Source organism: Mustela lutreola, chromosome 16 (assembly GCF_030435805.1).
Source record: "Mustela lutreola isolate mMusLut2 chromosome 16, mMusLut2.pri, whole genome shotgun sequence".
Lineage (NCBI taxonomy): Eukaryota > Metazoa > Chordata > Mammalia > Carnivora > Mustelidae > Mustela > Mustela lutreola.
In genome coordinates, this window is record NC_081305.1 from 274,181 (window position 1) to 296,226 (window position 22,046).

Here is a 22,046-nt window from a genome sequence, read left to right on the forward strand (position 1 = left end):
CCAGACCTTGCAGCAGCGTCCTTGCTGATGGCTTACCCACCATTAGAGTTGAAAAGAGCAAAGTTCAACAATTGACACCTTAGAAAATACAGCAGATCCGGCAAGGGCTTAGCAACAAGGAGCTGGGCCAAAGACACACCTGATAGCAGAAGACGGTTCACAGACAGAAATGATTGCTAATGATTGAAAAAATGCAAGTTAGGACAGCTTTTTGTGATGACTGAGTGACATATTTGTCTGTTTTTACTCCTGAGTGAAGTTTCTGATGCTGTTCGGATGCAGAGAGAGTGGAGCTTCGCAAAGACCCACCCCCTGCTCACCAGTCTGTACCGCAGGGTGGGTGACGCGCTCCTGCTGGTGGCAGGGGGGCCCCGGGGCTCCCATCTAGACCCCTGGGGGCCCAGAGGCTGGACTTGTCACGGGGGCGGAACACCTTCTCCTTGAAAGGAGACCCCTTGCTGTTCACAGGGACCCTGAGGGGGGCGGCAGGCGCGGCTGGAAGTGGGGGGGGTGAGGCCCGGCTGCCCGAGGAGTGGCTTGTTTCCACAGCTGAGCTGGGGACCTTCTGTTGCAGCTCTTCGCCATACTGTGCCCGGAGGAGCTGATTGGCCACTTGCAGGAGGTTCTGGAAACACACGAGGTGAACTGGCGGCACGTGCTCTCCTGTGTGTCTACACTGGTGATCTGCCTGCCCGAAGCGCAGCGACTGATTAAAGGTGCCCTTGGCGGGGAGCCCCCAGCGCATGTGTGCGGGTCCCGCGGTTGGTGGCTGAGCCTGTGGGTGGAGGTGGCTGCTGGCTGCTCTGCTCCCCAGCGAAGGGCGCCCCGGTCTTCCCGTCCATGCCCTCCATCTGCCTCCCATGCAGCCGCGTGCCGTTGCTGTCGGGTTGCTCCAGGCCCTCATGACCCCGTCTCTTGCACTTGGCGCTGGGCATGCTGGGCAAGCGCTGGGCAAGCTCCCACCCAGTGTGTCCTGCTCCTGGTAGCACACAAGTCCTTGTCTGCCTCTCTCGTGGGTCCTTCCCTCCTAGACTGGGTGGCCCGACTGCTGGCCCGAGCGTTTGAGAGCTGCGACCTGGACAGCATGGTCACCGCGTTCCTGGTGGCACGTCAGGCTGCGCTGGAGGGCCCCTCCGTGTTCCCGCCCTACCCAGACTGGTTCCAGGTGAGCCCCCCACCTCTGGCAGTATGCGCTCGCGGCTGGGCCCCCAGCTCGCCGTCCCAGGGACACTCGTGTTTAGTGGTCAGGTCTGTTCGGCCCGCCTCTCCCGGGGCCCCATGCTGCCCATGCTGGTCCTCCCGTCGTGGCCAGTACACCTGCCGGACCGGGTCCCCAGGTTGGGGTGCTGTCGGGAAAGCGTAGACTGTTGTGGTGGGTCTGCGCCATGTGTGTTCTCGCTGGCCCTCCCCTCGGTGGACGCTGCCCTGGTTTCTCGCCCTGTCCATGCCACAGTGCCCAGACCTGCTGGGGCTGCTGCTGTGGGGGTGTCTATCCACACATACGCTTTGAAGGTTGGGAGAGCGTCAATCTGGTGGGTTGAGAGCCATCCGAGTCCTTGTAGATGTTTCGGGTTTGCCTGGCGCGCTGCCTGGCTGCCTGGCGGCTGCTGGTGGAGAGCCCATGCTCCCCAGCTCTGAGGGCAGCTGCACCGGCCAAAGCTGCCTTGGCCCAGCCTCTGCCCACCTATTGGGGAGGATGGGTGGGCACGGTGTTTGCTCTCATCTCCTCACCCCTGTGTTCCCAGCAAGAGCTGCTGGCCCAGGGGCTCCTGCTGGACATGCAGGGGCTCTGGCCATGTCCTCAGCCAGGGTTCCCTCTCTGGTCCTAAGAGCCGGCCTGTGTCAGCATGTGGTTTCTTTCCCCAAGACCTGAGTCCAGGTCATTCGGTCCAACCAGGTGTCTCTGGGCCTGGGATTTGCTGAGTTTTGGGGTGTCATATGGACAGGAATGCTTCGCACATGTTGCGTTGATGGTGGGGTGTTATGGGTTTCTTTTTACTTCTACCTTTTCAGTTTTATTGAGATACAGTTTATAGAAAATGCACGCAATTTAAGTGAAAGTTTGGGTGAGTTTGAAAGATGTTTATGTGCATGTTCAGTGTTTGATCTCTTTTAATCTTTATTTTGAGAATGTTAATGTAAAAAGGCCAACGTGATGACTTTGAATTTGAGCCGTTTGGGGTCCTGAATCCCAGTTCTCAGCTCACCTCAGTGTCCTTGTAACTGTCATTTTCCTGGAGTGACAGTGTGTGCCACTGCAGCCACGCATCTGGGGACGGGTCTGCCCCTCTGATACTTCCTGTAAATACCTCACAGACCCTGCTCTCTTCTGGCGGCCTGTTTCTCATGCTCTTTCCGGGGTGTCCTGAGGCTCACTCTTGACGGAATGAGTGTTGCCAAGGGTCCCTGACCCGTCTGTGTAGACAGATGAGACCAAGTGGTGCCCCTTGTACGTTGGTGGGAGCTGAATGGTGATGTGGGGGCACTCGTCTTTCCGTCTGGTGGCTTGCTTTTTTTGTTTTTTTTTTTTTTAGTTTTTATTTTATTTTTTTAAGATTTTATTTATTTATTTGACAGAGATCACAAGTAGGCAGAGAGGCAGGCAGAGAGAGAGGAGGAAGCAGGCTCCCCGCTGAGCAGAGAGCCCGATGCGGGGCTCGATCCCAGGACCCCGAGATCATGACCTGAGCCGAAGGCAGCGGCTTTAACCCATGGAGCCCCCCAGGCGCCCACCCCTTTAATCCATTTTGAATTTGGTTTTGTGTGTGGTGTAAGAAAGGGACCAGGTGCGTTCTGCGTGTGGCTGTCCAGTTCCCCCAACACCCTTTGTTGAAGAGACTGTGTTTTCTCTGCTGGATCATCTTTCCTGCTCCGTTGAGGATTACTCGACCAGAGTTGTGGGTTCATTTCTGCCTTTTCTGTTCTGTTCTTTTGATCTGTGTGTCTGTTTTTGTGCAAGTAACATAATATCTTGATCACTACAACTTTATGAGATTTCTAAAGTTTGTTTTATTATTGTTATTTTTTAAAAAATTTTAAGTAATTTCTACACCCAACATGAGGCTTCAAGCTGCAACCCCCAGATCAGGAGTCCTGTGCTCTAACTGACTGCCAGCCAGGCATCCCATGGTCACCAGAAGTCCAGAATTATGATGCCCCCAGCTTTGCTCTTTTTCTCCCCCCAAAGTTGCTTTGGCTATTTGGGTTTTTTTGTCAGTCCATAGAAATTTTAGGATTGTTTGTTCTACTGTGAAGAATGCTGTTGGTATTTTGGTAGGGTTTACAGTAAATTTATGGATTGCTGGGGTACTTGGGTGGCTCAGTCATTGAGCGTCTGCCTTCGGCTCAGGTCATGGTCCCAGGGTCCTGGGATCGAGTCCTGCATCAGGCTCCTTGTTCGGTGGGACACCTGCTTCTCCCTCTCTCTCTCCTGCTTGTGTTCCCTCTCTTGCTGTGTCATTCTCTGTCAAATAAATAAACTAAAAAACACACAAAAAATTTTTGATAGAATTCATCTGGCCTGGAATTCTGTTTATTGGGAGTTTATTAATGACTGAATTTCTTTGCTGGGAATCGATCTGTTCAAGTTTTCTATTTCTTTTTCTTCTTTTTTAAAAAATATATTTTATTATTTATGTGTGAGACAGAGCGCGCGCGTCCGTGAGAGGAGAGAATGTCAGAGGGAGAAGCAGACTCGGAGGTCCTGGAACTCCGGGATCACGACCTGAGCAGAAGGCAGTTGCTTAACCGACTGACCACCCAGGCACCCGAGTGTTCTATTTCTTCTGTTTCAGTTTTGGGAGGTTTTATATTTCTAGCTGTTTATCCATTTCTTCCAGATTGTCCAGTTTGTTGACATACAGTTTTTTGTCATGATGTCTTATAATTGTCCCTATTCCTGTGGTACTGGTTGTTACTTCCTCTCATTTGTGATTTTGTTTCTTGAAGTCTTTATAAGTCTGACTAGAGATTCCTCATTTTTATAGCTTTTTTTCAAAGAACCAGCTCCTGATTTCATTGATCTGTTATTTTTCTTTTCTTGTTTTAGCTTCTGCATTATCTCATCTTTATTATGTCCTTCCTTGTGCTGGTCTTAGGTTTTGTTTTGTTCCTTTTCTAGTTCCTTTAGGTGTAAGGTGCAGTCGTGTATTTGAGATTTCCCCCTCCTCACGGGGGGCCTGAATCACGATAAACTTCTCTCTTAGAACTGCTTTTCCGCATCCCAAAGGTTTTGGACTGTTTGTGTCCATCTTCATTTATGTCCACATACTTTTTTTTTTCCTTGACTTCTGGGTTGGCCCATTCATTTTTAGTAGCATGTGGAACCTCCATGTGTTTGTGGTTTGTCCAGATTTTTCTTGTGGTCGACTCCTGGTTTTATAATGTTGTGGAGTTTGTTCTGTCGGTCTTTAGGTCACTTTCTGGAGCATTTGGGATGATTGGAGTTACCTAGTTGTGTCTGTGGGACAAGGTGAGCTGAGGGCCTCCTGCTCTACCACCTTCTTCCCCTTACCTGTGACTTCTGTTCAGAAGAATTCTGACCGAAATCCGGCATTGCGATGGAGGTGCTGCAGGCCTCCAGCCGCAGTGGCAGAGGCTGTGGCGTGGTGGTGAGCTGGGCCGCGGCAGGACTTCGTGTGGCTGGGTGTTCGGTTCTCGGCACAGGCTCCTAGCGGCCCCTCAGGGCCGGTGTCCGTTCTGGAATGCCCAGTTCCTGCAAGGGCCCACTTACGTCTTTGTGAGCTGGGCACTTCCAGGGGCGCCGGGGCTGCCCTTCTCGGCCCCTCGCTTGCAGTGACCTTGTCGTCACCGAAGAGTCGGAAGTGGCTTTGTGGTGTGGAATGTGTTTGTTGGCTGAGGAAACGCCCTTGGCAGGGCAGCTAATAAAGACACTGTGCTTCTGAGGGTCACCAAGAGCACAGTTACTGATCCCTGAGGAATGGGGTTTTCATCTTTGCTGTAAGTGGTCAGCCCGCTTCACAGCCAGGCAGAGCCGTGCGCGGTGGGGCTGCTGCGGCCTGCGTGGCTGTTTGCCTTTGGGTGCAGCCGAGCCTGTGTCTGTCGCCACTGCCGTGTCCCTGCGGGGGTGGTGTGGGTGGTGCGGCCCCTCATGGAGCCAGCTGCCTGGCCCTCACCCCGCCTCTCCCTCCAGGCCTCCTTTGGGAACACAAGGGGCTTCCACAGCAGCAGCAAGAAGACACTGGTCTTTCTCTTCAAGTTCCTGTCAGACCTCGTGCCCTATGAGGCGCCCCGGTACCTGCAGGTGAGCAGTGGCCCACACTCCCAGCGTCCCCCCGGCTGGCCCTGCCGCGGGCCTCCCCACCAGGGTTGTGCTTGTGCTCTGCCGTGGGCACCACGTGGGTGCTACTGACATGCCCAGGGACTGGCGCGATATCTGTCCCTGCGGGGCTGTCGGTGACAGCTCACAGTCCCTCACAAGGGCGGGGAGGTCTGTGCTGGCTCAGAAGGCACCTGCCTGGTGGGGGGGTGTTGTTGCGGATGCAGTGCTACAGGCCCCTGTTTGGTTTTTGAATGATGTATTATTTATTTTTAGGTAGTTTCAGGTTTTTATTTATATTCCAGTTAGTTAATATATAAAATAATGCATTTTTCTGTTGAAGAAGAACTAGGATATACCCCAAAGTGCCCAAGGCCATTGCTTCCAGAGGTGGAAGAACTTACACCCTCAGATAGAATTTGCATTTTTAAATATTTTTTTTATTTATTTGACAGAGAGAGATCACAAGCAGGCAGAGAGGCAGGCAGAGAAAGAGGGGGGACACAGGCTCCCTGCTGAGCAGAGAGCCCCATGTGGGGCTCAGTCCCAGGACCCTGAGATCATGACCTGAGCCCAAGGCAGAGGCTTAACCCACTGAGCCACCCAGGTGCCCTTAGAGTTTGCATTTTTTTTTTTTTTTTTAAAGATTTTATTTATTTATTTGACAGAGAGAAATCACAAGTACACTGAGAGGCAGGCAGAGAGAGAAAGAGAGAGAGAAGGAAGCAGGCTCCCTGCTGAGCAGAGAGCCCGATGCGGGACTCGATCCCAGGACCCTGAGATCATGACCTGAGTCGAAGGCAGCAGCTTAACCCACTGAGCCACCCAGGCGCCCCTAGAGTTTGCATTTTTAATCACAAATCTGCAAGCATTCCGTGATTAAAAATGGTTTATTGCAAGCTTTCCTTTTAATCAGATAATTCTGCCCAGCATTGTTTGAAGGGTAGGGCACTAGAAACTCATTCTTTTTTTTTTTTTTTTTTTTTTTTTTTTTATTCATTTGACAGAGAGAGATCACAAGTAGGCAGAGAGGCAGGCAGAGCGAGAGGAAGGGAAGCAGGCTCCCCGCGGAGCAGAGAGCCCAATGCGGGACTCGATCCCAGGACCCTGAGATCAAAACCCGAGCAGAAGGCAGCCGCCCAACCTACTGAGCCACCCAGGCACCCTTCTTGTAATTCAGAAATTTCAGAAATTTCCATGACATTCCAAAGAATACATGTGACCTAAGGGACCAGGAATCCTATAGAATGTGCCAAGACCTGGTGAAAGCTCAGGACTCCCAGCCTGCCTTGAGGGCTCGACACCTCGTCTGCCTGGGGCTGGGGCACCCCGTGTTTGCACTGTAGGGGACAGATTGGGGGGAGTGCCAGGCTGCGGAGGGTAAGGGCCAGCTCTGTGCGGGGACCCCGCCGCATGTAGAGACAGACCCTCAGCCGGGGGAGAGCCCCCTGGAGTTCATGGCTCACTCATCCTCTGAGTTTCCAGCCGTCCGTGTGCATTCAGGCGGTGGCAGCGAGCTGTTGGAGCTGCCCCAGGAAGTCCCCCCTCGTTCCTGGGTTGTGGGGTCCAGCTCTGCCGTCCGCCCGCAGGCACACATTCTCCACCCGCCACTGGTGCCAAGCAAGTACCGCTCCCTCCTCACGGACTATATCGCGCTGGCCAAGACGCGTCTGGCGGACCTGAAGGTGAGTATGGTCTCCCCTCCCCGCAGCGACCGCTCCTCGTCCTGTCCCTTCAGAGGCCCGGGCCTCATGTTCCCGCTGTGTCCCCTATGCAGGTTTCAATGGAAAACATGGGCCTCTACGAGGATCTGTCTTCAGCCAGGGACATCATAGAGGTAAGTTCACCTCGGTTCTGCTGCTGCCTGTGGCCTCTGGCCTGTGCTCACCCAGTGCAGTCCGATTTCCTGGGACTTGGGAGTGGAGCACGTGGGCCTCTCCCGGCAGCTGTAGCTGGAGGATGGGGTAAGTTACTGTGTGCAGGAGGGTCGGTCTGTCTTACAGATCGTTGTTCACATGGGTTTGCATTGAAGTCTTTAAAATGGGGTGGGAGGAAGATCTGTGTTTCTAAGAATTGCAGGAAAAAGTGTTCACTGTATTTACATAAAGCAAATGTCAAATGGCCGTTTGGCGTATGTGTGTTATTTTGAGATTCACTTACTTAGGTACAGCTGGGTGACTCAGTCAGTGACGTGTCTGCCGACAGCTCAGGTCATGATCCCAGGGTCCTGGGATGGAGCCCTTCATTGGGCTCCCTGTGTAGCCGGGAGTCTGCTTCTCCCTCTGCCCCTCCCCCTGCTCATTCTCTCTCTCTGTCTCTGGTAAATAAGTGAAATCTTTAAAAAACAAACAAAATAGGGGCGCCTGGGTTGGGACGCTGCCTTCGGCTCAGGTCATGATCTCTGGGTCCTGGGATCGAGCCCCACATCGGGCTCTTTGCTCAGCGGGGAGCCTGCTTCCTCCTCTCTCTCTGCCTGCTTGTGATCTCTCTCTGTCAAATAAATAAATAAAATCTTAAAAAAAAATTTAAATAAATAAACAAACAAAATAAAAGACTCTCTTACTTAAACGTGAGTGGCCGGACAGCTCTTACAGCTGCCATGAAAGTTTTAAGTGAATATTTTTAAGTAGTTTATGTATTTATTTATTTAAGATTTTATTTGAGAGAGACAGCCAAAGAGAGAGTATGAGCAGGGGGAGGAGCAGACGCCACACTGAGCGGAGAGCCCGACGTGGGACTCCATCCCAGGACCCTTGGGATCTGAGGTGAAGGCAGATATATCATTGGCTGAGCTGCCTCGGTGCCCCCTAGTTTTAAGTATTCAATGCAGGTATCTAAGATCTATTGCTATTCATATGTCGTCGTTTCATGATTTTGGTGACCGCGAACAATTACGTCCGTTCCCCTTCCCACTTCGGGGTCTTTCGTCGGAACCCTGTGTTCTCCCGCAGGGGGTCAGAAGGGTGGCAGAGGGTCTCGGAGGTGGTGAATGATCCCCGAGGTGGCCTGGTGCTAGGTGCTTGCTTCCTGAGAGCGTGAAACAGCAGTCAGTCCCTTTCTGTTGTCTTGCTGGCCTTGGTTTGTCCCAACGTCCCCTTGCTGTGCTGGCAGCCAGCCTGTGGCTGTTGACCTTGAAATGGCAGAGTTGCCGTGGCATCCTTCCCTGCTCAATGTCTTGTCTTGTTTTTGTTTTTGTTTTTGTTTTTAAGATTTTATTTATGTATTGGACAGGCAGAGATCACAAGTAGGCAGAGAGGCAGGCAGAGACAGAGGAGGAAGCAGGCTCCCCGCTGAGCAGAGAGCCCGATGCGGGGCTCGATCCCAGGACCCTGAGACCATGACCTGAGCCGAAGGCAGAGGCTTAACCCACTGCGCCGCCCAGGTGCCCCTCAATGTCTTTTTTTGAAATCTTGTGTCCTTCCCCACCCTCCCTGTACGGAGCCAGCCCGATAGCCAAGCACAGCAGGATGTGGAGAAGGCCATCACGGTGTTCGAACACACAGGGAAGATTCCTGTCGCCGTCATGGAGGCCAGGTAGGGCCTTGCTTCCCGGAGTCGCCCCATCTGTTCTCAGAGCCACTTGTAACGGGTGCCTGTTGCTGGGTGGCTGAGGATAGATGTCCCAGCACAGGTCCTGTAGTGAGGAGGCACGGAGCCTTAGCTGTGGAACTCATTTTCTTGAGGAGAAACAATGGGGATGGTTGAGTAGAGCCCACAGAGAAGGATGAGAACGAGTCCATGGTTTGGTGGTTGGTGTGTTTGTTAATTTTTATGTTTAATTATTTTATTTATTTGAGAGAGAGAGAGAGGAGCAGAGGGAGAGGGAGAGGCAGATCCCCGAGCTGAGCAGCAGCCCGATGTGGGGCTTGATCCCAGGACTCTGGGATCATGACCTGAACCGAAGGTGGACTCTTAACAGCTGAGCCACCCAGGTGCCCCTAAATAAGTAAATCTTAAAAAAAGAGAAAATGGTAGAGTATCACAGCCGTGACATGGAATGGGACGACCCGCTCGTGCCACCCTGTGAAATGCAGCGAGATTCTGTGGAAACGGATGTTTTCGTGGCTGTCCGTACGGCGCGCTAACACTTCAGTCATCTCTGGCGCCTTTGGATCTGCTCTTCTCTGTTGCAGCATCTTCAGGAGACCCTACTACGTGTCGCACTTTCTCCCTGCCCTGCTCACTCCTCGTGTGGTCAGTACATGTGGTCATGGACTTAGGGCCCAGTTGGCAGAGAATGAATGTCTCACTGGAATCCTGTCTTCTCGCACAGCTTCCAAGAACCCCTGATTCCAGAGCGGCCTTGATAGAGTCCCTGAGGAGGTACGGAAGGACATCTGTATCCAGAAGGGTTTTTGACAAATGCAAAAAAATTGTGGTTCTTTTGTAGAGAAATGTGTGTTATTTATAAAATATTGGCCTAAAATTTGTTAAGATTTTATTTTACTTTATATATCTAAAGATTTTATTTATTTGTTTTTTAAAGATTTATTTAAAAAAAAAAGATTTTATTTATTTGACAGAGCGAGATCACAAGCAGGCAGAGAGAGAGGGAAGCAGGCTCCCCACTGAGCAGAGAGCCCGACGCGGGGCTCGATCCCAGGACCCTGGGATCATGACCTAAACAGAGGCTTTACTGACTGAGCCCCCCAGGCGCCCTCAACATTCATTAAAATTTTAAAAAGAAAATTTCTTTAAATCTGAATATCACCACTGAATATCATTTCTTGATGAACTTTTAGGACTGTCTTTCTGGGAATTTAAGATAGTCACGTTATTGGTCCATAATCACTGTGAAAGGAGAATTTTAAGCAAAGAAGGAAAGGACTAGGGAGACACGGAAGCCTCGCCCTACAACAGATTGGACTAGACCTGGGACTCCAGTGGAACGTGGAGTCTCGGGCCCCTGGCTCACACTTGGCCAGCTTTCCAAACTTGTTCTTTCTGTAAATCCTGCTTCCTAGTGAAGCTCCTAGAACATAATGATACCAGGGGCGCCTGGGTGGCTCAGTGGGTTAAAGCCTCTCCCTTGGGCTCAGGTCTTGATCCCAGGGTGCTGGGATCGAGCCCCACATTGGGCTCTCCGCTCATCGGGAAGCCTGCTTCCTCCTCTCTCTCTGCCTGCCTCTCTGCCTACTTGTGGTCTATCTCTGTCAAATAAATGTAAAAAAATAAAATAAAATAAAAAAGAGTTGGAAAGAGAAAGAGCCCAGAAAGTAAAAGTAAACTTTTTCATCTTAAAATAAGATTGTTTTCTGGGATCCTTATTTTTATTTATTTTTTACATAAAATATTCCAGAAGTACAGAGACCATTGTAAAAAGCACCCATATCCCCCACTCACATTAATGCTTTGCTCCCTTTCCTTTTTTTTGTTTCTGCTCAAATAAAACAGTACAGGCACTGTTGAAACCCTTCTCGGGGGCCTGGGAGCTGAGGGAGTCTCCTCTGCCCTCTGCCCAGCCCCTGCTCAGGCTCTCTCTCAGTGTTTCTCCTCTCCCTCTCTCTCAAAAAAAAGGACAAAACAAAAAACCATTCTCCGTCCAGTTCCCTAACCCGCTTTCCTTTTCCCTGAGGAAACCATCATCCTGAAGTTGATGTATAATCTTTTTTCTATTTTTATTTTATTTTATTTTGTTTTATTATTTTTGTAGTGGGGGACGGTCAGAAGGAGAAGGACACAGGGCTCGATCTCCTCCCCCTGAGATCATGACCTGAGCCAAAATCAAGAGTCAGATGCTTAACCGGATGGGCCACCCAGCCACACCGCTTTTTTCTCTGTTTAATTTTTTTAATTCTGTTCTGGGGGTGCAGCTGCTGCGCTGCACGATCCCAGGGTCCCATGGCCTACAGAATAACTACCTTGACTCACTTACCCATCGCTCTGACAGAACTCTGCGGTGAACTCCAGTATCATGTTTTATTTCATTTTATTTATTTTCAAAGATTTTATTTCCTTAGGACAGAGAGTGAGACAAGGAACACAAGCAGGGGGAGTGGGAGAGCGAGAAGCAGGCTCCCCGCTGAGCAGGGAGCCTGATGTGGGGCTCGATCCCAGGACACTGGGGACCATGACCTGAGCCGAAGGCACCCCAGTGTCATGTTTTAGTCGTGCTTCAGTAAACATCCTTCTGTGTATCTCCATGGAAACTCAGAATTTTTAGTGGAATTTCCTTAATTTTATAGATTAATTTGTGGATAGTTGACTTTGTTATAACTTTCCTGCTATGAACATAATATATCTTTTTAAGCCTTTCAGTTGTAGATTTTTCTGTCTTGTAAGTTTTGTGTTCCGTATACTACTAGGTACTTAGATTTTATTGCTGTGAAAAGCATATTTTTTTCTTTTTGTTGTTGTTTTTTTGTTTTGTTTTGTTTTTGCTGAGGTAGAGGTGCTCTCCTATCTCATAACCTGCTGAAGTTATTTTTAGTAGCTAGGTAGTATATTTTCTTTGTAGATACACTGTCTATAAGAATAATTTGTCTTGGGGCACCTGGGTGGCTCAGTGGGTTAAAGCTTCTGCCTTCAGCTCAGGTCATGATCCCGAGGTCCTGGGATCGAGCCCCGCATCGGGCTCTCTGCTCAGCGGGGAGCCTGCTTCCCTTCCTCTCTCTCTCTGCCTGCCTCTTGTGATCTCTGTCTGTCAAATAAATAATTTAAAGAATAATAATAATTTGTCTTTTTTTTCTGATCTTTATACTTCTTCATTTTTGTCTTATTGTATTAGGTAGACTTTTTAGTATTATATGAAACTATAGAAATAAACTGTCTTGTTCCTGACTCAAATAAGAATGCTTCTACAGTTTTACCAATATTTGATTTGCTGTAGTCTACTTATATTTTCATATGGTCTTTATGATATCAAGAAAGTTCCCTCTATGTGAATTTGCTAGGACTTTGAGCATGAATTAATGCTTTTGTTGTGTCTCTGGAGGTGGTTTGGGTTCTGTGAGTCGCCCCAGGACGGACGACTTTTAGTTTTCCACTGTCCTCGCACTCCTGGATCACTTCTAGATCACTACCACATCACTTGGTAATGATTTTTAATTGTGGAGGCTGTTGAATTAGAATTAGTAATACTTTAAGATTTTTGCATCTATGTCTCATATGTTTTTACTCATCTTGGCTGCTTTGACATCAAGGTTGTAGCACCTCATGGAATGAATTGGGTGGCCTTCCCTTTTTCCCGAGTCCTAAACAGTCCATATAACTCAGCGATTTTGTGTTCCTTTAAGTTCGGTCAAACGTGGCTCTACAGTCATCTGTTCCTGGAATCCATTTCAGAGGCAGGCTCTTGACAACTGATTCAGTTTCTTGAATGTTTGTTTGTCTAGTTAGGTTTTTTATTTGTTCTTTTTTTTTTTTTAAAGATTTTATTTATTTATTTGAGAGCAAGACCGTGAGAGAGAGCATGAGAGGCGAGAAGGTCAGAGGGAGCAGCAGACTCCCCATGGAGCCGGGGTTTTTGATTTGTTCTTGAGTTAGTTGTATGTTTCTAGAAAACCATCTATTTTATCTACATTTTTAAATTTACTGACATAGCATTGATTACCATGTATGTATATATATTTTTTTAAGTAGGCTCCATGCCCACCGTGGGGCTTGAATTCAAAACCCTGAGATCAAGACCTTAGCCGAGTTCAAGAGTTGGATGTGTGACTGACTGAGCAATCCAGGCGCCCCCTGCTCTCGCCCCGCGTTTTTTTTTAATTCCTATTGTTACTTTTGCCCTTGATGACTCTCTCTTGTTAAAGATTTGTCTGTTGTATTAATTTTACTGCATAACTACTTTTTTGGGGGTTTTTTGGTATTATTTTGGTCTTATCATATCTGCTGATTTATTTTTTATCTTCTATATTATTGCTTTTAGATTTTAACTTTACTATTGCCTTCTCCGTATTTCCTTGAGTTTACTCTTTTGTTCTTTTTATAGGTTCTGAAACTGGTTGTTTAACTCAGTGTTTTATAGTCTTTCTTGTGTTTTAATACAGGTATATCTTAATATTAATTTTTTTAAAAGATTTTATTTATTTATTTGTCAGAGAGAGAGAGAGAGAGAGCGCGCACACACACAAGCGGAGAGAGAAGCGGGCTCCCTGCTGAGCAAGGAGCCCAAGACGGGACTTGATCCCAGGACCCTGGGATTATGATCTGAGCCAAAGGCAGCAACTTAACAACTGAGCCAACCAGGCATCCCATTCTTATAGTTTTTAGTTAGTTGTAAATGAATTAACAAATTTTCCAAACATACAGATAATTGTTCCAGAGCTTTTATTGCTGATTTCTGCTTTAATTATATTATTTTCAAAGAGCATGATTAGCTTTTTATGGATTTTTTTAATAAATTGAGACTTTTCCACAGACTATGTACCTGTTCAGGATTTGTGAACATTCCCTGAATATTCTTTTTTTTTTTTTTTTTTTTTTTTTTTTAATTTATTTGACAGAGACACGGCAAGAGAGGGAACAGAGGCAGGGGGAGTGGGAGAGGGAGAAGCAGGCTTCCCGCTGAGTAGGGAGCCCACTGTGGGCTTCAGTCCCAGGACTCTGAGATCATGACCTGAGCCGAACGCAGAGGCCTGACGACTAAGCCACTAGGTGCCCCTGTACTGTCTATTAGGATTTATTTACTTACTAGGCTGTTCGTGCCAGCTTTCCCCTTCTTTTCTTTTTGGTGTATGCATGGGATGGCGTCCTCATTCATTGACATTTATTTCTAGGCTTTTTTTTTTTTTTTTTTTAAGTAAGATTTTAAAAAATTTATTTATTTGATAGACATCACAACCAGGCAGAGAGAGAGAGAGGGAAGCAGACTCCCCGCTGAGCAGAAAGCCTGATGTGGGGCTCGATCTCAGGAGCCTGGATCATGACCTGAGCCTAAGGCATAGGCTCAACCCACTGAGCCCCCCAGATGCCCCTATTTCTAGGTTTTAAAAAATTGTTTTTGGAGGCCCCTGGGGTGGCTCAGTCAGTGAAGCATCTGCCTTTGGCTTAGGTCATAATCTCAGGATCCTGCATCGGGCTCCCTGCTCAGTGGGGAGTCTTTCTCTCTAGCCCCCTACTCCCCACCCCCACTCATGCTCACCCCTCCCCCCACTCATGCTCACCCTCGCATTCTTTCTCTCTCAAATAAATAAAATCTTTAAAAAAATGTTTTTGTCAAAGTCAAGTAAGGATATAGAGTTAAGTTTCAGTGTTATAAAGTTTATTAGGAGAAACAGCCATCTCCCCAACACTTCCCTACCATTTCTTTTTCTGTGGAAGCAAGCATTTTCGACTTTTTTTTTTTAAGATTTTTTTTATTTATTTGAGAGAGAGAGAGATCACAAGTGGGCAGAGGCAGGCAGAGAGAGAGGAGGAAGCAGGCTCCCCGCTGAGTAGAAAGCCTGATGCAGGGCTCAATCCCAGGACCCTGAGATCACGACCCGAGCCAAGGGCAATGGCTTAAGCCACCGAGCCACCCAGGTGCCCCAAGCATTTTCAACTCTTAACTGAATTTTTTTTTTTTTAAGATTTTATTTATTTATTTGACAGACAGAGATCACAAGCAGGTAGAGAGGCAGGCAGAGAGAGGGGGAATCAGGTTCCCCACTGAGCAGAGAGCCCGATGTGGGGCTCGATCCCAGGACCCTGAGGTCATGACCTGAGCCAAAGGCAGCGGCTTAACCCACTGAGCCACCCAGGCGCCCCTCTTAACTGAATTTTGATATTTATCTTTATATTTATTTTCTTTTTTTCTTTCTTCCTTTCTTTCCTTTTCTTTTTTTTGGGGGTGGGGACAGTTTATTTAACCCTCACATTTGGTAGGTAGTTCGGTGAGGTATAGAAATCTAGGTCGGAAATACTTTTCCTAAAATTTTTTAAAGTATTGCTCTGTTGATGTCTAGCTGCTAGTGCTGATGTTGTGCTGTTACATTTCTGATTCTTTGCACGTGACCTGTGTTTTTCTCTGGAGACTTCCTGTGCCTTTTTTTTTTTTCTTCCCTGTGTTCTGAAATTTAACTGCTGTGTATTTCGGTATTTAGGTCTGTTTTCATTTCTTGGCTGAGCAGAAGGTGGGCCTTTTAATCTGGAAATTCATGTTCTTCAGTATAAGAAATCTTCTCAGATATTTTAAAATCTTCTGTTATGAGAAATTCAAGACAAAATAGAATAGTATTTATGTCACGCTCATAATATGAGCCCCCGCTGCTCTGGGCTGTTTGGAAGCAAACCCCAGGCCCAGATGACATCAATAGCTTATTTCCCATGTGGCTTCTTCTTGTGGCTCCCACTTCTCAGGCATTGGGTCGCCAGATTGTCTTCTGACTTGTTCTCCGTTTTGCATGTCTGTTTTTTGGGGTGTAATTTCTCTCTTTTTAGTAGGATTTCTTCCAGTTTACCTGCCTGACCCTTCTGTCACTGTCTTAGCTCTTTGAGGATGAGTGGTGTCTGACTTGTCCTTTTCTGTAGGGTTCTGCACTTCCTCAGATTTGCTCTTTTCTTTTCCTTTGCATTCCTTTCTACTCCTGAAGCTCATGACTTTCCGGTCCCCAGGTGCTTGGTGTGGTCCTCAGGTGCGGGCCGTCCTCAGCCTGCCCCTCGTAGGGGCCTCCTGCTCTAGGACCCATGCATCTCCCTCCTTTCTCTGGTTCGTCGTCTGGGTTTGTAGCACTGTGGCGAGGCTGCCCTCCTGACTCACTGCTTATTCTGAGACGTTGTGTGCTGTAGGCCATACCAGTGCACGTGTCCCGTACCTGGGCTGCCACTCTGGCTCCTGCTCCTCTGAACCTCTTTGTCATAGGACTTTGTTCTATAATTCTGTGTTTTTTTAATGACATTAATTGGATGTTTTCTCCGTATTACTCGTTAAAAGTCATAAATTCATTTGAAAAATTTGGAAATTACCCAAACTTTAATGAGAGCAGTGAAAATTATAATCTCACTATCCTAAGGCAACCCCATTGGCAGATATTTTTATACGACACATTATGAAACAGGACAATTTGATTCATGTAATGGTTTCTTTTTTTCTAAAAACAGGGTCATACTATAAGGTATGGGTAATAGATTATATCATGTATTTTTGTTCTGTGATGATATTTGGAATTGTGAGCTTGAGACCTAATTTGAGTCGTGGTTGACTTGGGTTTCCATGTTTTCTTTTGATCCAGGGCAGATAAAATCCCCGCGTCTCTGTACTCTACCTATTGCCAAGACTGCTTCACTGCCGGAGAGAAGAACCCAGAAAGTAAGGTTAATGGCTCTGTCCCTGAGGCGGGCACCTTTTTGGCTCCCTGGTCACAAGGTATGCAGGCAAGACCTTGGCCAGTGCCGGTCTGGCTCAGTCAGGACAGACCTACCCTACTTGTTAGGTCCCAGCCTGGAGGCCTTGGCAGGTTACCTGCTGGGGCACCTCCCTGCTGTGCTGCATGAGGCTGTGATGTGCCTTCTACTTGCTTGTCCTGATTTGGGTGACCTGTCAGACGAGGCAGCCAGGCTTGAGGCCTGCAGTGTTGAATCTGAAGTGGGATATGATTGGGGGGATCTGCTTTTTGGGTCGGCCGAGGCTTCTCTCTTGAGTTGGAGATCACTCGGCTCATGAGGAAGAGTGTTATAGGCCTAGGTCTGATCTGTAACAGCATGCTTGCGGCAGCAGTGCTGGAAGCCACTGGGCAGCCTTGCTGGCAGATCCTACCCATCCCATGGTCTCCACTAACCGGGCAGTGGTGGGAGGCTGATCAGGAGGGCCTGCTTCCTCAGCACTGTCAAATGGTTTAAATCCTCTGACCTTTGCCGGGTCAGCTAGGTTGAATGAGGCTGTGTTTTCTAGTTCTGTCTCCCAAAACCCTTCCTTTTACACACTTGGATGATTTCTCACAGCCATGGAGCCTGAAGAAACTTGAGAGGGCAAAGAATGAAAGTCCCAGGTCTCACACTTGTTTGCAACAGTACTGAAACAGCTCACCTCCGTGCTGGGGGTACCAGCAAGGCTGTAGGGCTGTGTCCCGTGTGTGAGAGGCAGCTCCTCCCTACTACCCAGCCCCCTGGCCCTGCCTTGGGGGCCTCAAGAATGTTCACTATACTTTATTTGGCAGGGCTTATAAAAGAAGCCTTATGATTTCTGGTTTTGTCCTAGTGTTTACCTTGTGAGGCTCACTGCGTTTATCCAGTGTCTTCTCTGGTGACCCCAGAACTGGAACTTACTCTGCTTTTAAAACATATGTAGTGTGCATTCCTTTTTTTTTTTTTTTTTTTTTTTTTTTTTTTTAAGGTTTTATTCATTTATTTGACAGAGCACAAGAGCACGAGCAGGGGGATGGGCAGAGAGAGAGGTATAAGCAGGCTCCCTGCTGAGCAGAGAGCTGGATGTGGGGCTGGACCCCAGGGCCCTGAGATCGTGACCTGAGCCAAACAAAGGCAGACGTTTAACCAACTGAGCCACTCAGGTGTCCCTCGAAACATTTTTCTTAAAGAGCTAGCAAGATGGTGGAGTAGGAGACCTACATTTCGTCTGGTCCCAGGAATTCAGCTAGAGAGTTATTAAACCATTCTGAACACCTATGAACTCAACAGAAGATCGAAGAAAAGAATTGCAGCAACTCTAGGTACCGAAAAGCGACCACTTTCTGGAAGTTTCAGATCTCCTCTGATTTGTTTCTCTGGAGTTGTTGCTACCTATTTAGCATTTTGTTCTCTTGTTCTTCTAGTTCTCTGGACAAAATGATGAAATGGAAATACTCACCTCAAAAGAAAGAACAAGAGGCAGTACCAACTGCCAGGGACCTGAGTAGCATGGACATTAGTAAGATGATGAAACTAAGAGTTCAGAATAGCAGTTATAAAGATACTAGCTGGGCTTGAAAAAAAGCATAGAAAATACTAGAAAATCCCTTTCTGGAGAAATAAAACATAACCAAGTCAAAAGATCAAAAAGGTCATTAATGAGGTATAATAAAAAGTAGAGGAATTCACTGCTCAGATAAATGAGGCAGAAGAGAGAATTAGTGATCTAGAAGACCAAGTAATAGAGAATAAAGAAGCTGAGAAAAAGAGATAAACAACTATTAGATCATGAGGGGAGAATTCGAGAGACAAGTGATACCATAAAATGAAGTAATACTAGAATAATTGGCATCCCAGAAGAAGAATAAAGAAAGAGGGGGTAAAAGGTATATTGGAGCAAATTATAATGGAGAACTAACCTAATTTGGGGAAGGAAACAGACATTAAAATCTAGACATTCAGGTAGACATTGAAAATAGAAGGAGAGACAAAAAGCTTCCAGGACAAACAAAAACTAAAAGAATTTTTGAACACCAAACCAGCCCTACAGGAAATTTTGTGTCCTCTAAGCAAAGAGAGAGTCTAAAAGTAGCATAGACTAGGAAAAAAAACAGAGACAATATACAGCAGTGGTCATCTTACAGGCAATACAATGCACTAAATTCATATCTTTCACTAGTTGCCCTGAACGTAAATGGACTAAATGTCCCAATCAAAAGACACAGGGTATCAGATTGGATAAAAAAATAACACCCATCTATATGCTGCCTGCAAGAGACTCATTTTAGACCCAAAGAGACCTCCGGATTTGAAGTGAGGAGGTGGAAAACCATTTGCCATGCTAATGAACAGTAAAAGAAAGCTGGAGTGGTGATCCGTATATCCAGCAATTTAGATTTTAAACCATAAGAGATGAGGAAGGACACTTGACCATACTTAAATGGTATATCCAACAAGAAGATCTAACACTTGTAAATATTTATGCCCCTAACATGGGAGCAGCCAATTATATAAGCCAATTAATAACAAAATCAGGGGTGCATAGGTGGCTCAGTGGGTTAAACCTCTGCCCTCGGCTCAGGTCATGGTCTCAGGGTCCTGGGATCGAGCCCCCCATCGGGCTCTCTGCTCAGCGGGGAGCCTGCTTCCCCTTCCCTCTCTGCCTGCCTCTCTGCCTGCTTGTGATCTCTCTCTCTGTCAAATAAATAAAATCTTTTTAAAAATAACAAAATCAAACACATCGACAATAATACAATAATAGTAGGGGACTTTAACTCCCCCTCACTGATATGGACAGATCATCTAAGCAAAAGATCAACAAAGAAACAAGGACTTTGAATGACACACTGGACCAGATGGACATTATAGATACATGCAGAACATTCCATCCCAAAGCAACAAAATACACATTCTTCTCTAGTGCACATGGATCTATTCTCCAGAATAGATCACATTGTGGGTCACAAGTCAGATCTCAACTGGTACCTAAAGATTGGGATCACTCCCTGCATATTCTCAGACCACAATGCTTTGACACTCAAACTCAGTCACAAGCAGAAAGTTGGAAAGCACTCAAATACATGGAGGGTAAAGAGCATCCTACTAAAGAATGAATTGTCAACAGGAAGTTGAAGAATGAACAAAGTTCATGGAAACAAATGAAAATGAAACCATAACTGTTCAAAATATTTGGGATGCAGCAAAGGCACTCCTAAGAGGAAAGTATATAGCAATACAAACCTTTCTCAGGAAACAAGAAAGGTCTCAAATGCACAACCTAACCTTATACCTAAAGGAGGTAGAGAAAAGGCAAAGAAAGCCTAAACCCAGCAGGAGAAGAGAAGTAATAAATATTGGAGCTGAAATTAAAAGAATGGAACAGAAACTAAAAGAATGGAACAGATCAATGAAAGTAGGATCTTGTCCTTTGAAAGAATAAGATTGATAACCCTTTGGCCAGACTTATCCAAAAGAAGAGAGAAAGGACCCAGATAAAATCATGAATGAAAGAGGAGAGATCACAACCAATACCAAAGAAAAAGAGACGATTATAGGGGTGCCTGGGTGGCTCAGTTAAGCATCTGTCTTCAGTTCAGGTCATGATCCTGGGATCGAGCCCCGCACTGGACTTCCTGCTCAGCGGGAAGACTGCTTCTCCCTCTCCCACACCCCCTGCTTGTATTCCTTCTCTTTCTGTATCTCTGTGTCAAATAAATAAATAAAATCTTTTTAAAAAAATTACAAGTACATGGGACGCCTGGATGGCTCAGTTGGTTAAGCAGCTGCCTTCAGCTCAGGTCATGATCCCAGCGTCCTGGGATGGAGTCCCACATCAGGCTTCTTGCTCAGCAGGGAGCCTGCTTCTCCCTCTGCCTGCCATTCTGTTTGCCTGTGCTCGCTCTCTCCCCCTCTCTCTGATAAATAAATAAAATCTTAAAAAAAAAATTTCTTTTTAAATTACAAGTACATATTATGAACAAGTATATGCAAAAAAATCAGGTAATCTGGAAGAAATGGATACATTCCTAGAGATGTATAAACTTCCAAAACTAGAAACAGGAAGAAATAGAAAACCTGAACAGAACCATAACCAGCAAGGAAATTGAAGTAGTCATCAAAAATCTCCCAACAAACCAGAGCCCAGGGCCAGACGGCTTCCCAGGGGAATTATACCGAACATTTAAAGAATTAATACCTATTCTTCTGAGACTTCCAAAAAATAGAAATGGAAGGAAAACTTCTAAACTCATTTTATGAAGCCAGCATTACCTTGATCCCCAAATCAGACAAAGGCCCCATCAGAAAGGAGAATTACAGACCAACTCCTTGTTGAACACAGATGCAAAAATTCTCATGAAAATACTAGTCAGTAGGATCCAACAGTACATTAAAAGGATTATTCACAGTGACCAAGTGGGATTTATCCCAGGACTGCAAGGTTCGTTCAACATCCATAAATCAATCAATGTGATACAATACATTAGTAAAAGAGAACAAGAACTATATGATCCTCTTAATAGATGCAGAAAATGTGTTTGACAAAGTACAGCATCCTTTCTTGATCAAAACTCTTTACAGTCTAGGGATAGAGGGTACATTCCTCAATATCATCAAAGCCATCTATGAAAAACCCACAGTGAATATCATTCTTTGATGTATGAAAAACTGAGAGCTTTTCCCCTGAGGTCAGGGACAAAGCAGGGATATTGACTATGACTGCTGTAAGTCCTAGCCTCAGCAATCAGACAAGAAGAAATAAAAGGCATCTGAATTAGCAAAGAAGTCAAACTCTATCTTTTTGCAGATGAGATGATGCTTTATATGGAAAACCCAAAAGACCACTCCAAAACTGCTAGAACTCATACAGGAATTCAGTAAAGTGGCTGGATATAAAATCAATGCACAGAAATCAGTTGCATTTCTTTTTTTTCTTTTTTAAAAGATTTTATTTAATTATTTGACAGAGATCACAAGTAGGCAGAGAGGCAGGCAGAGAAACAGGAGGGCAAGCATGCTCCCCACTGAGCACAGAGCCGGATGCGGGGCTCAATCTCAGGACCCAGGAATCATGACCCAAGCCGAAGGCAGAGGCTTAACCCACTGAGCCTCCCAGACGCCCAATCAGTTGCATTTCTATACACCAACAGCTAGACAAAAGAAAGAGAAATTAAGGAGTCAATCCCATTTACAGTTGCACGTAATCCCATAAGATTCCTAGGAATAAATCTAGCCAGAGAGTCAAAGAATTACTACTCAGAAAAGTATAGAGCATTCATGAGAGAAATTGAGGAAGACACACAGAAATGGAAGATAGTTTTATGCTCATGAATTGGAAGAACAAATATTGTGAAAATGTCTATGCCACCTAGAGCAGTCTACACATTTAGTGCAGTGCAGTCCCTATCAAAATACCATCACCTTCTTTCACAGAAATGGAAAAAATAATCCTAAAATTTACAAAGAACCAGAAAGGACCCCGAATAGCCAGATGAGTGTCAACAAC

General features: G+C 46.4%; 1 protein-coding gene across 11 annotated transcripts in view; it reads left to right on the plus strand.

The window, feature by feature from the left end:
* FANCA (FA complementation group A) overlaps positions 1-22,046 on the plus strand; it is a 60,588-nt gene that overhangs the window by 16,102 nt on the left and 22,440 nt on the right. For all 11 annotated transcript variants that reach the window (XR_009348872.1, XR_009348874.1, XR_009348873.1 and 8 more), the window contains 10 exons: positions 260-336; positions 575-716; positions 1,032-1,165; positions 5,153-5,263; positions 6,868-6,963; positions 7,056-7,115; positions 8,724-8,812; positions 9,412-9,472; positions 9,552-9,601; positions 16,432-16,508. Coding sequence is in view for 7 of the 11 variants with exons in the window: in XM_059153149.1 (XP_059009132.1) it covers positions 260-336; positions 575-716; positions 1,032-1,165; positions 5,153-5,263; positions 6,868-6,963; positions 7,056-7,115; positions 8,724-8,812; positions 9,412-9,472; positions 9,552-9,601; positions 16,432-16,508 (897 nt within the window). In the remaining 4 variants the exon portion in view is untranslated. The remainder of the gene's footprint in view (positions 1-259; positions 337-574; positions 717-1,031; positions 1,166-5,152; positions 5,264-6,867; positions 6,964-7,055; positions 7,116-8,723; positions 8,813-9,411; positions 9,473-9,551; positions 9,602-16,431; positions 16,509-22,046) is intronic.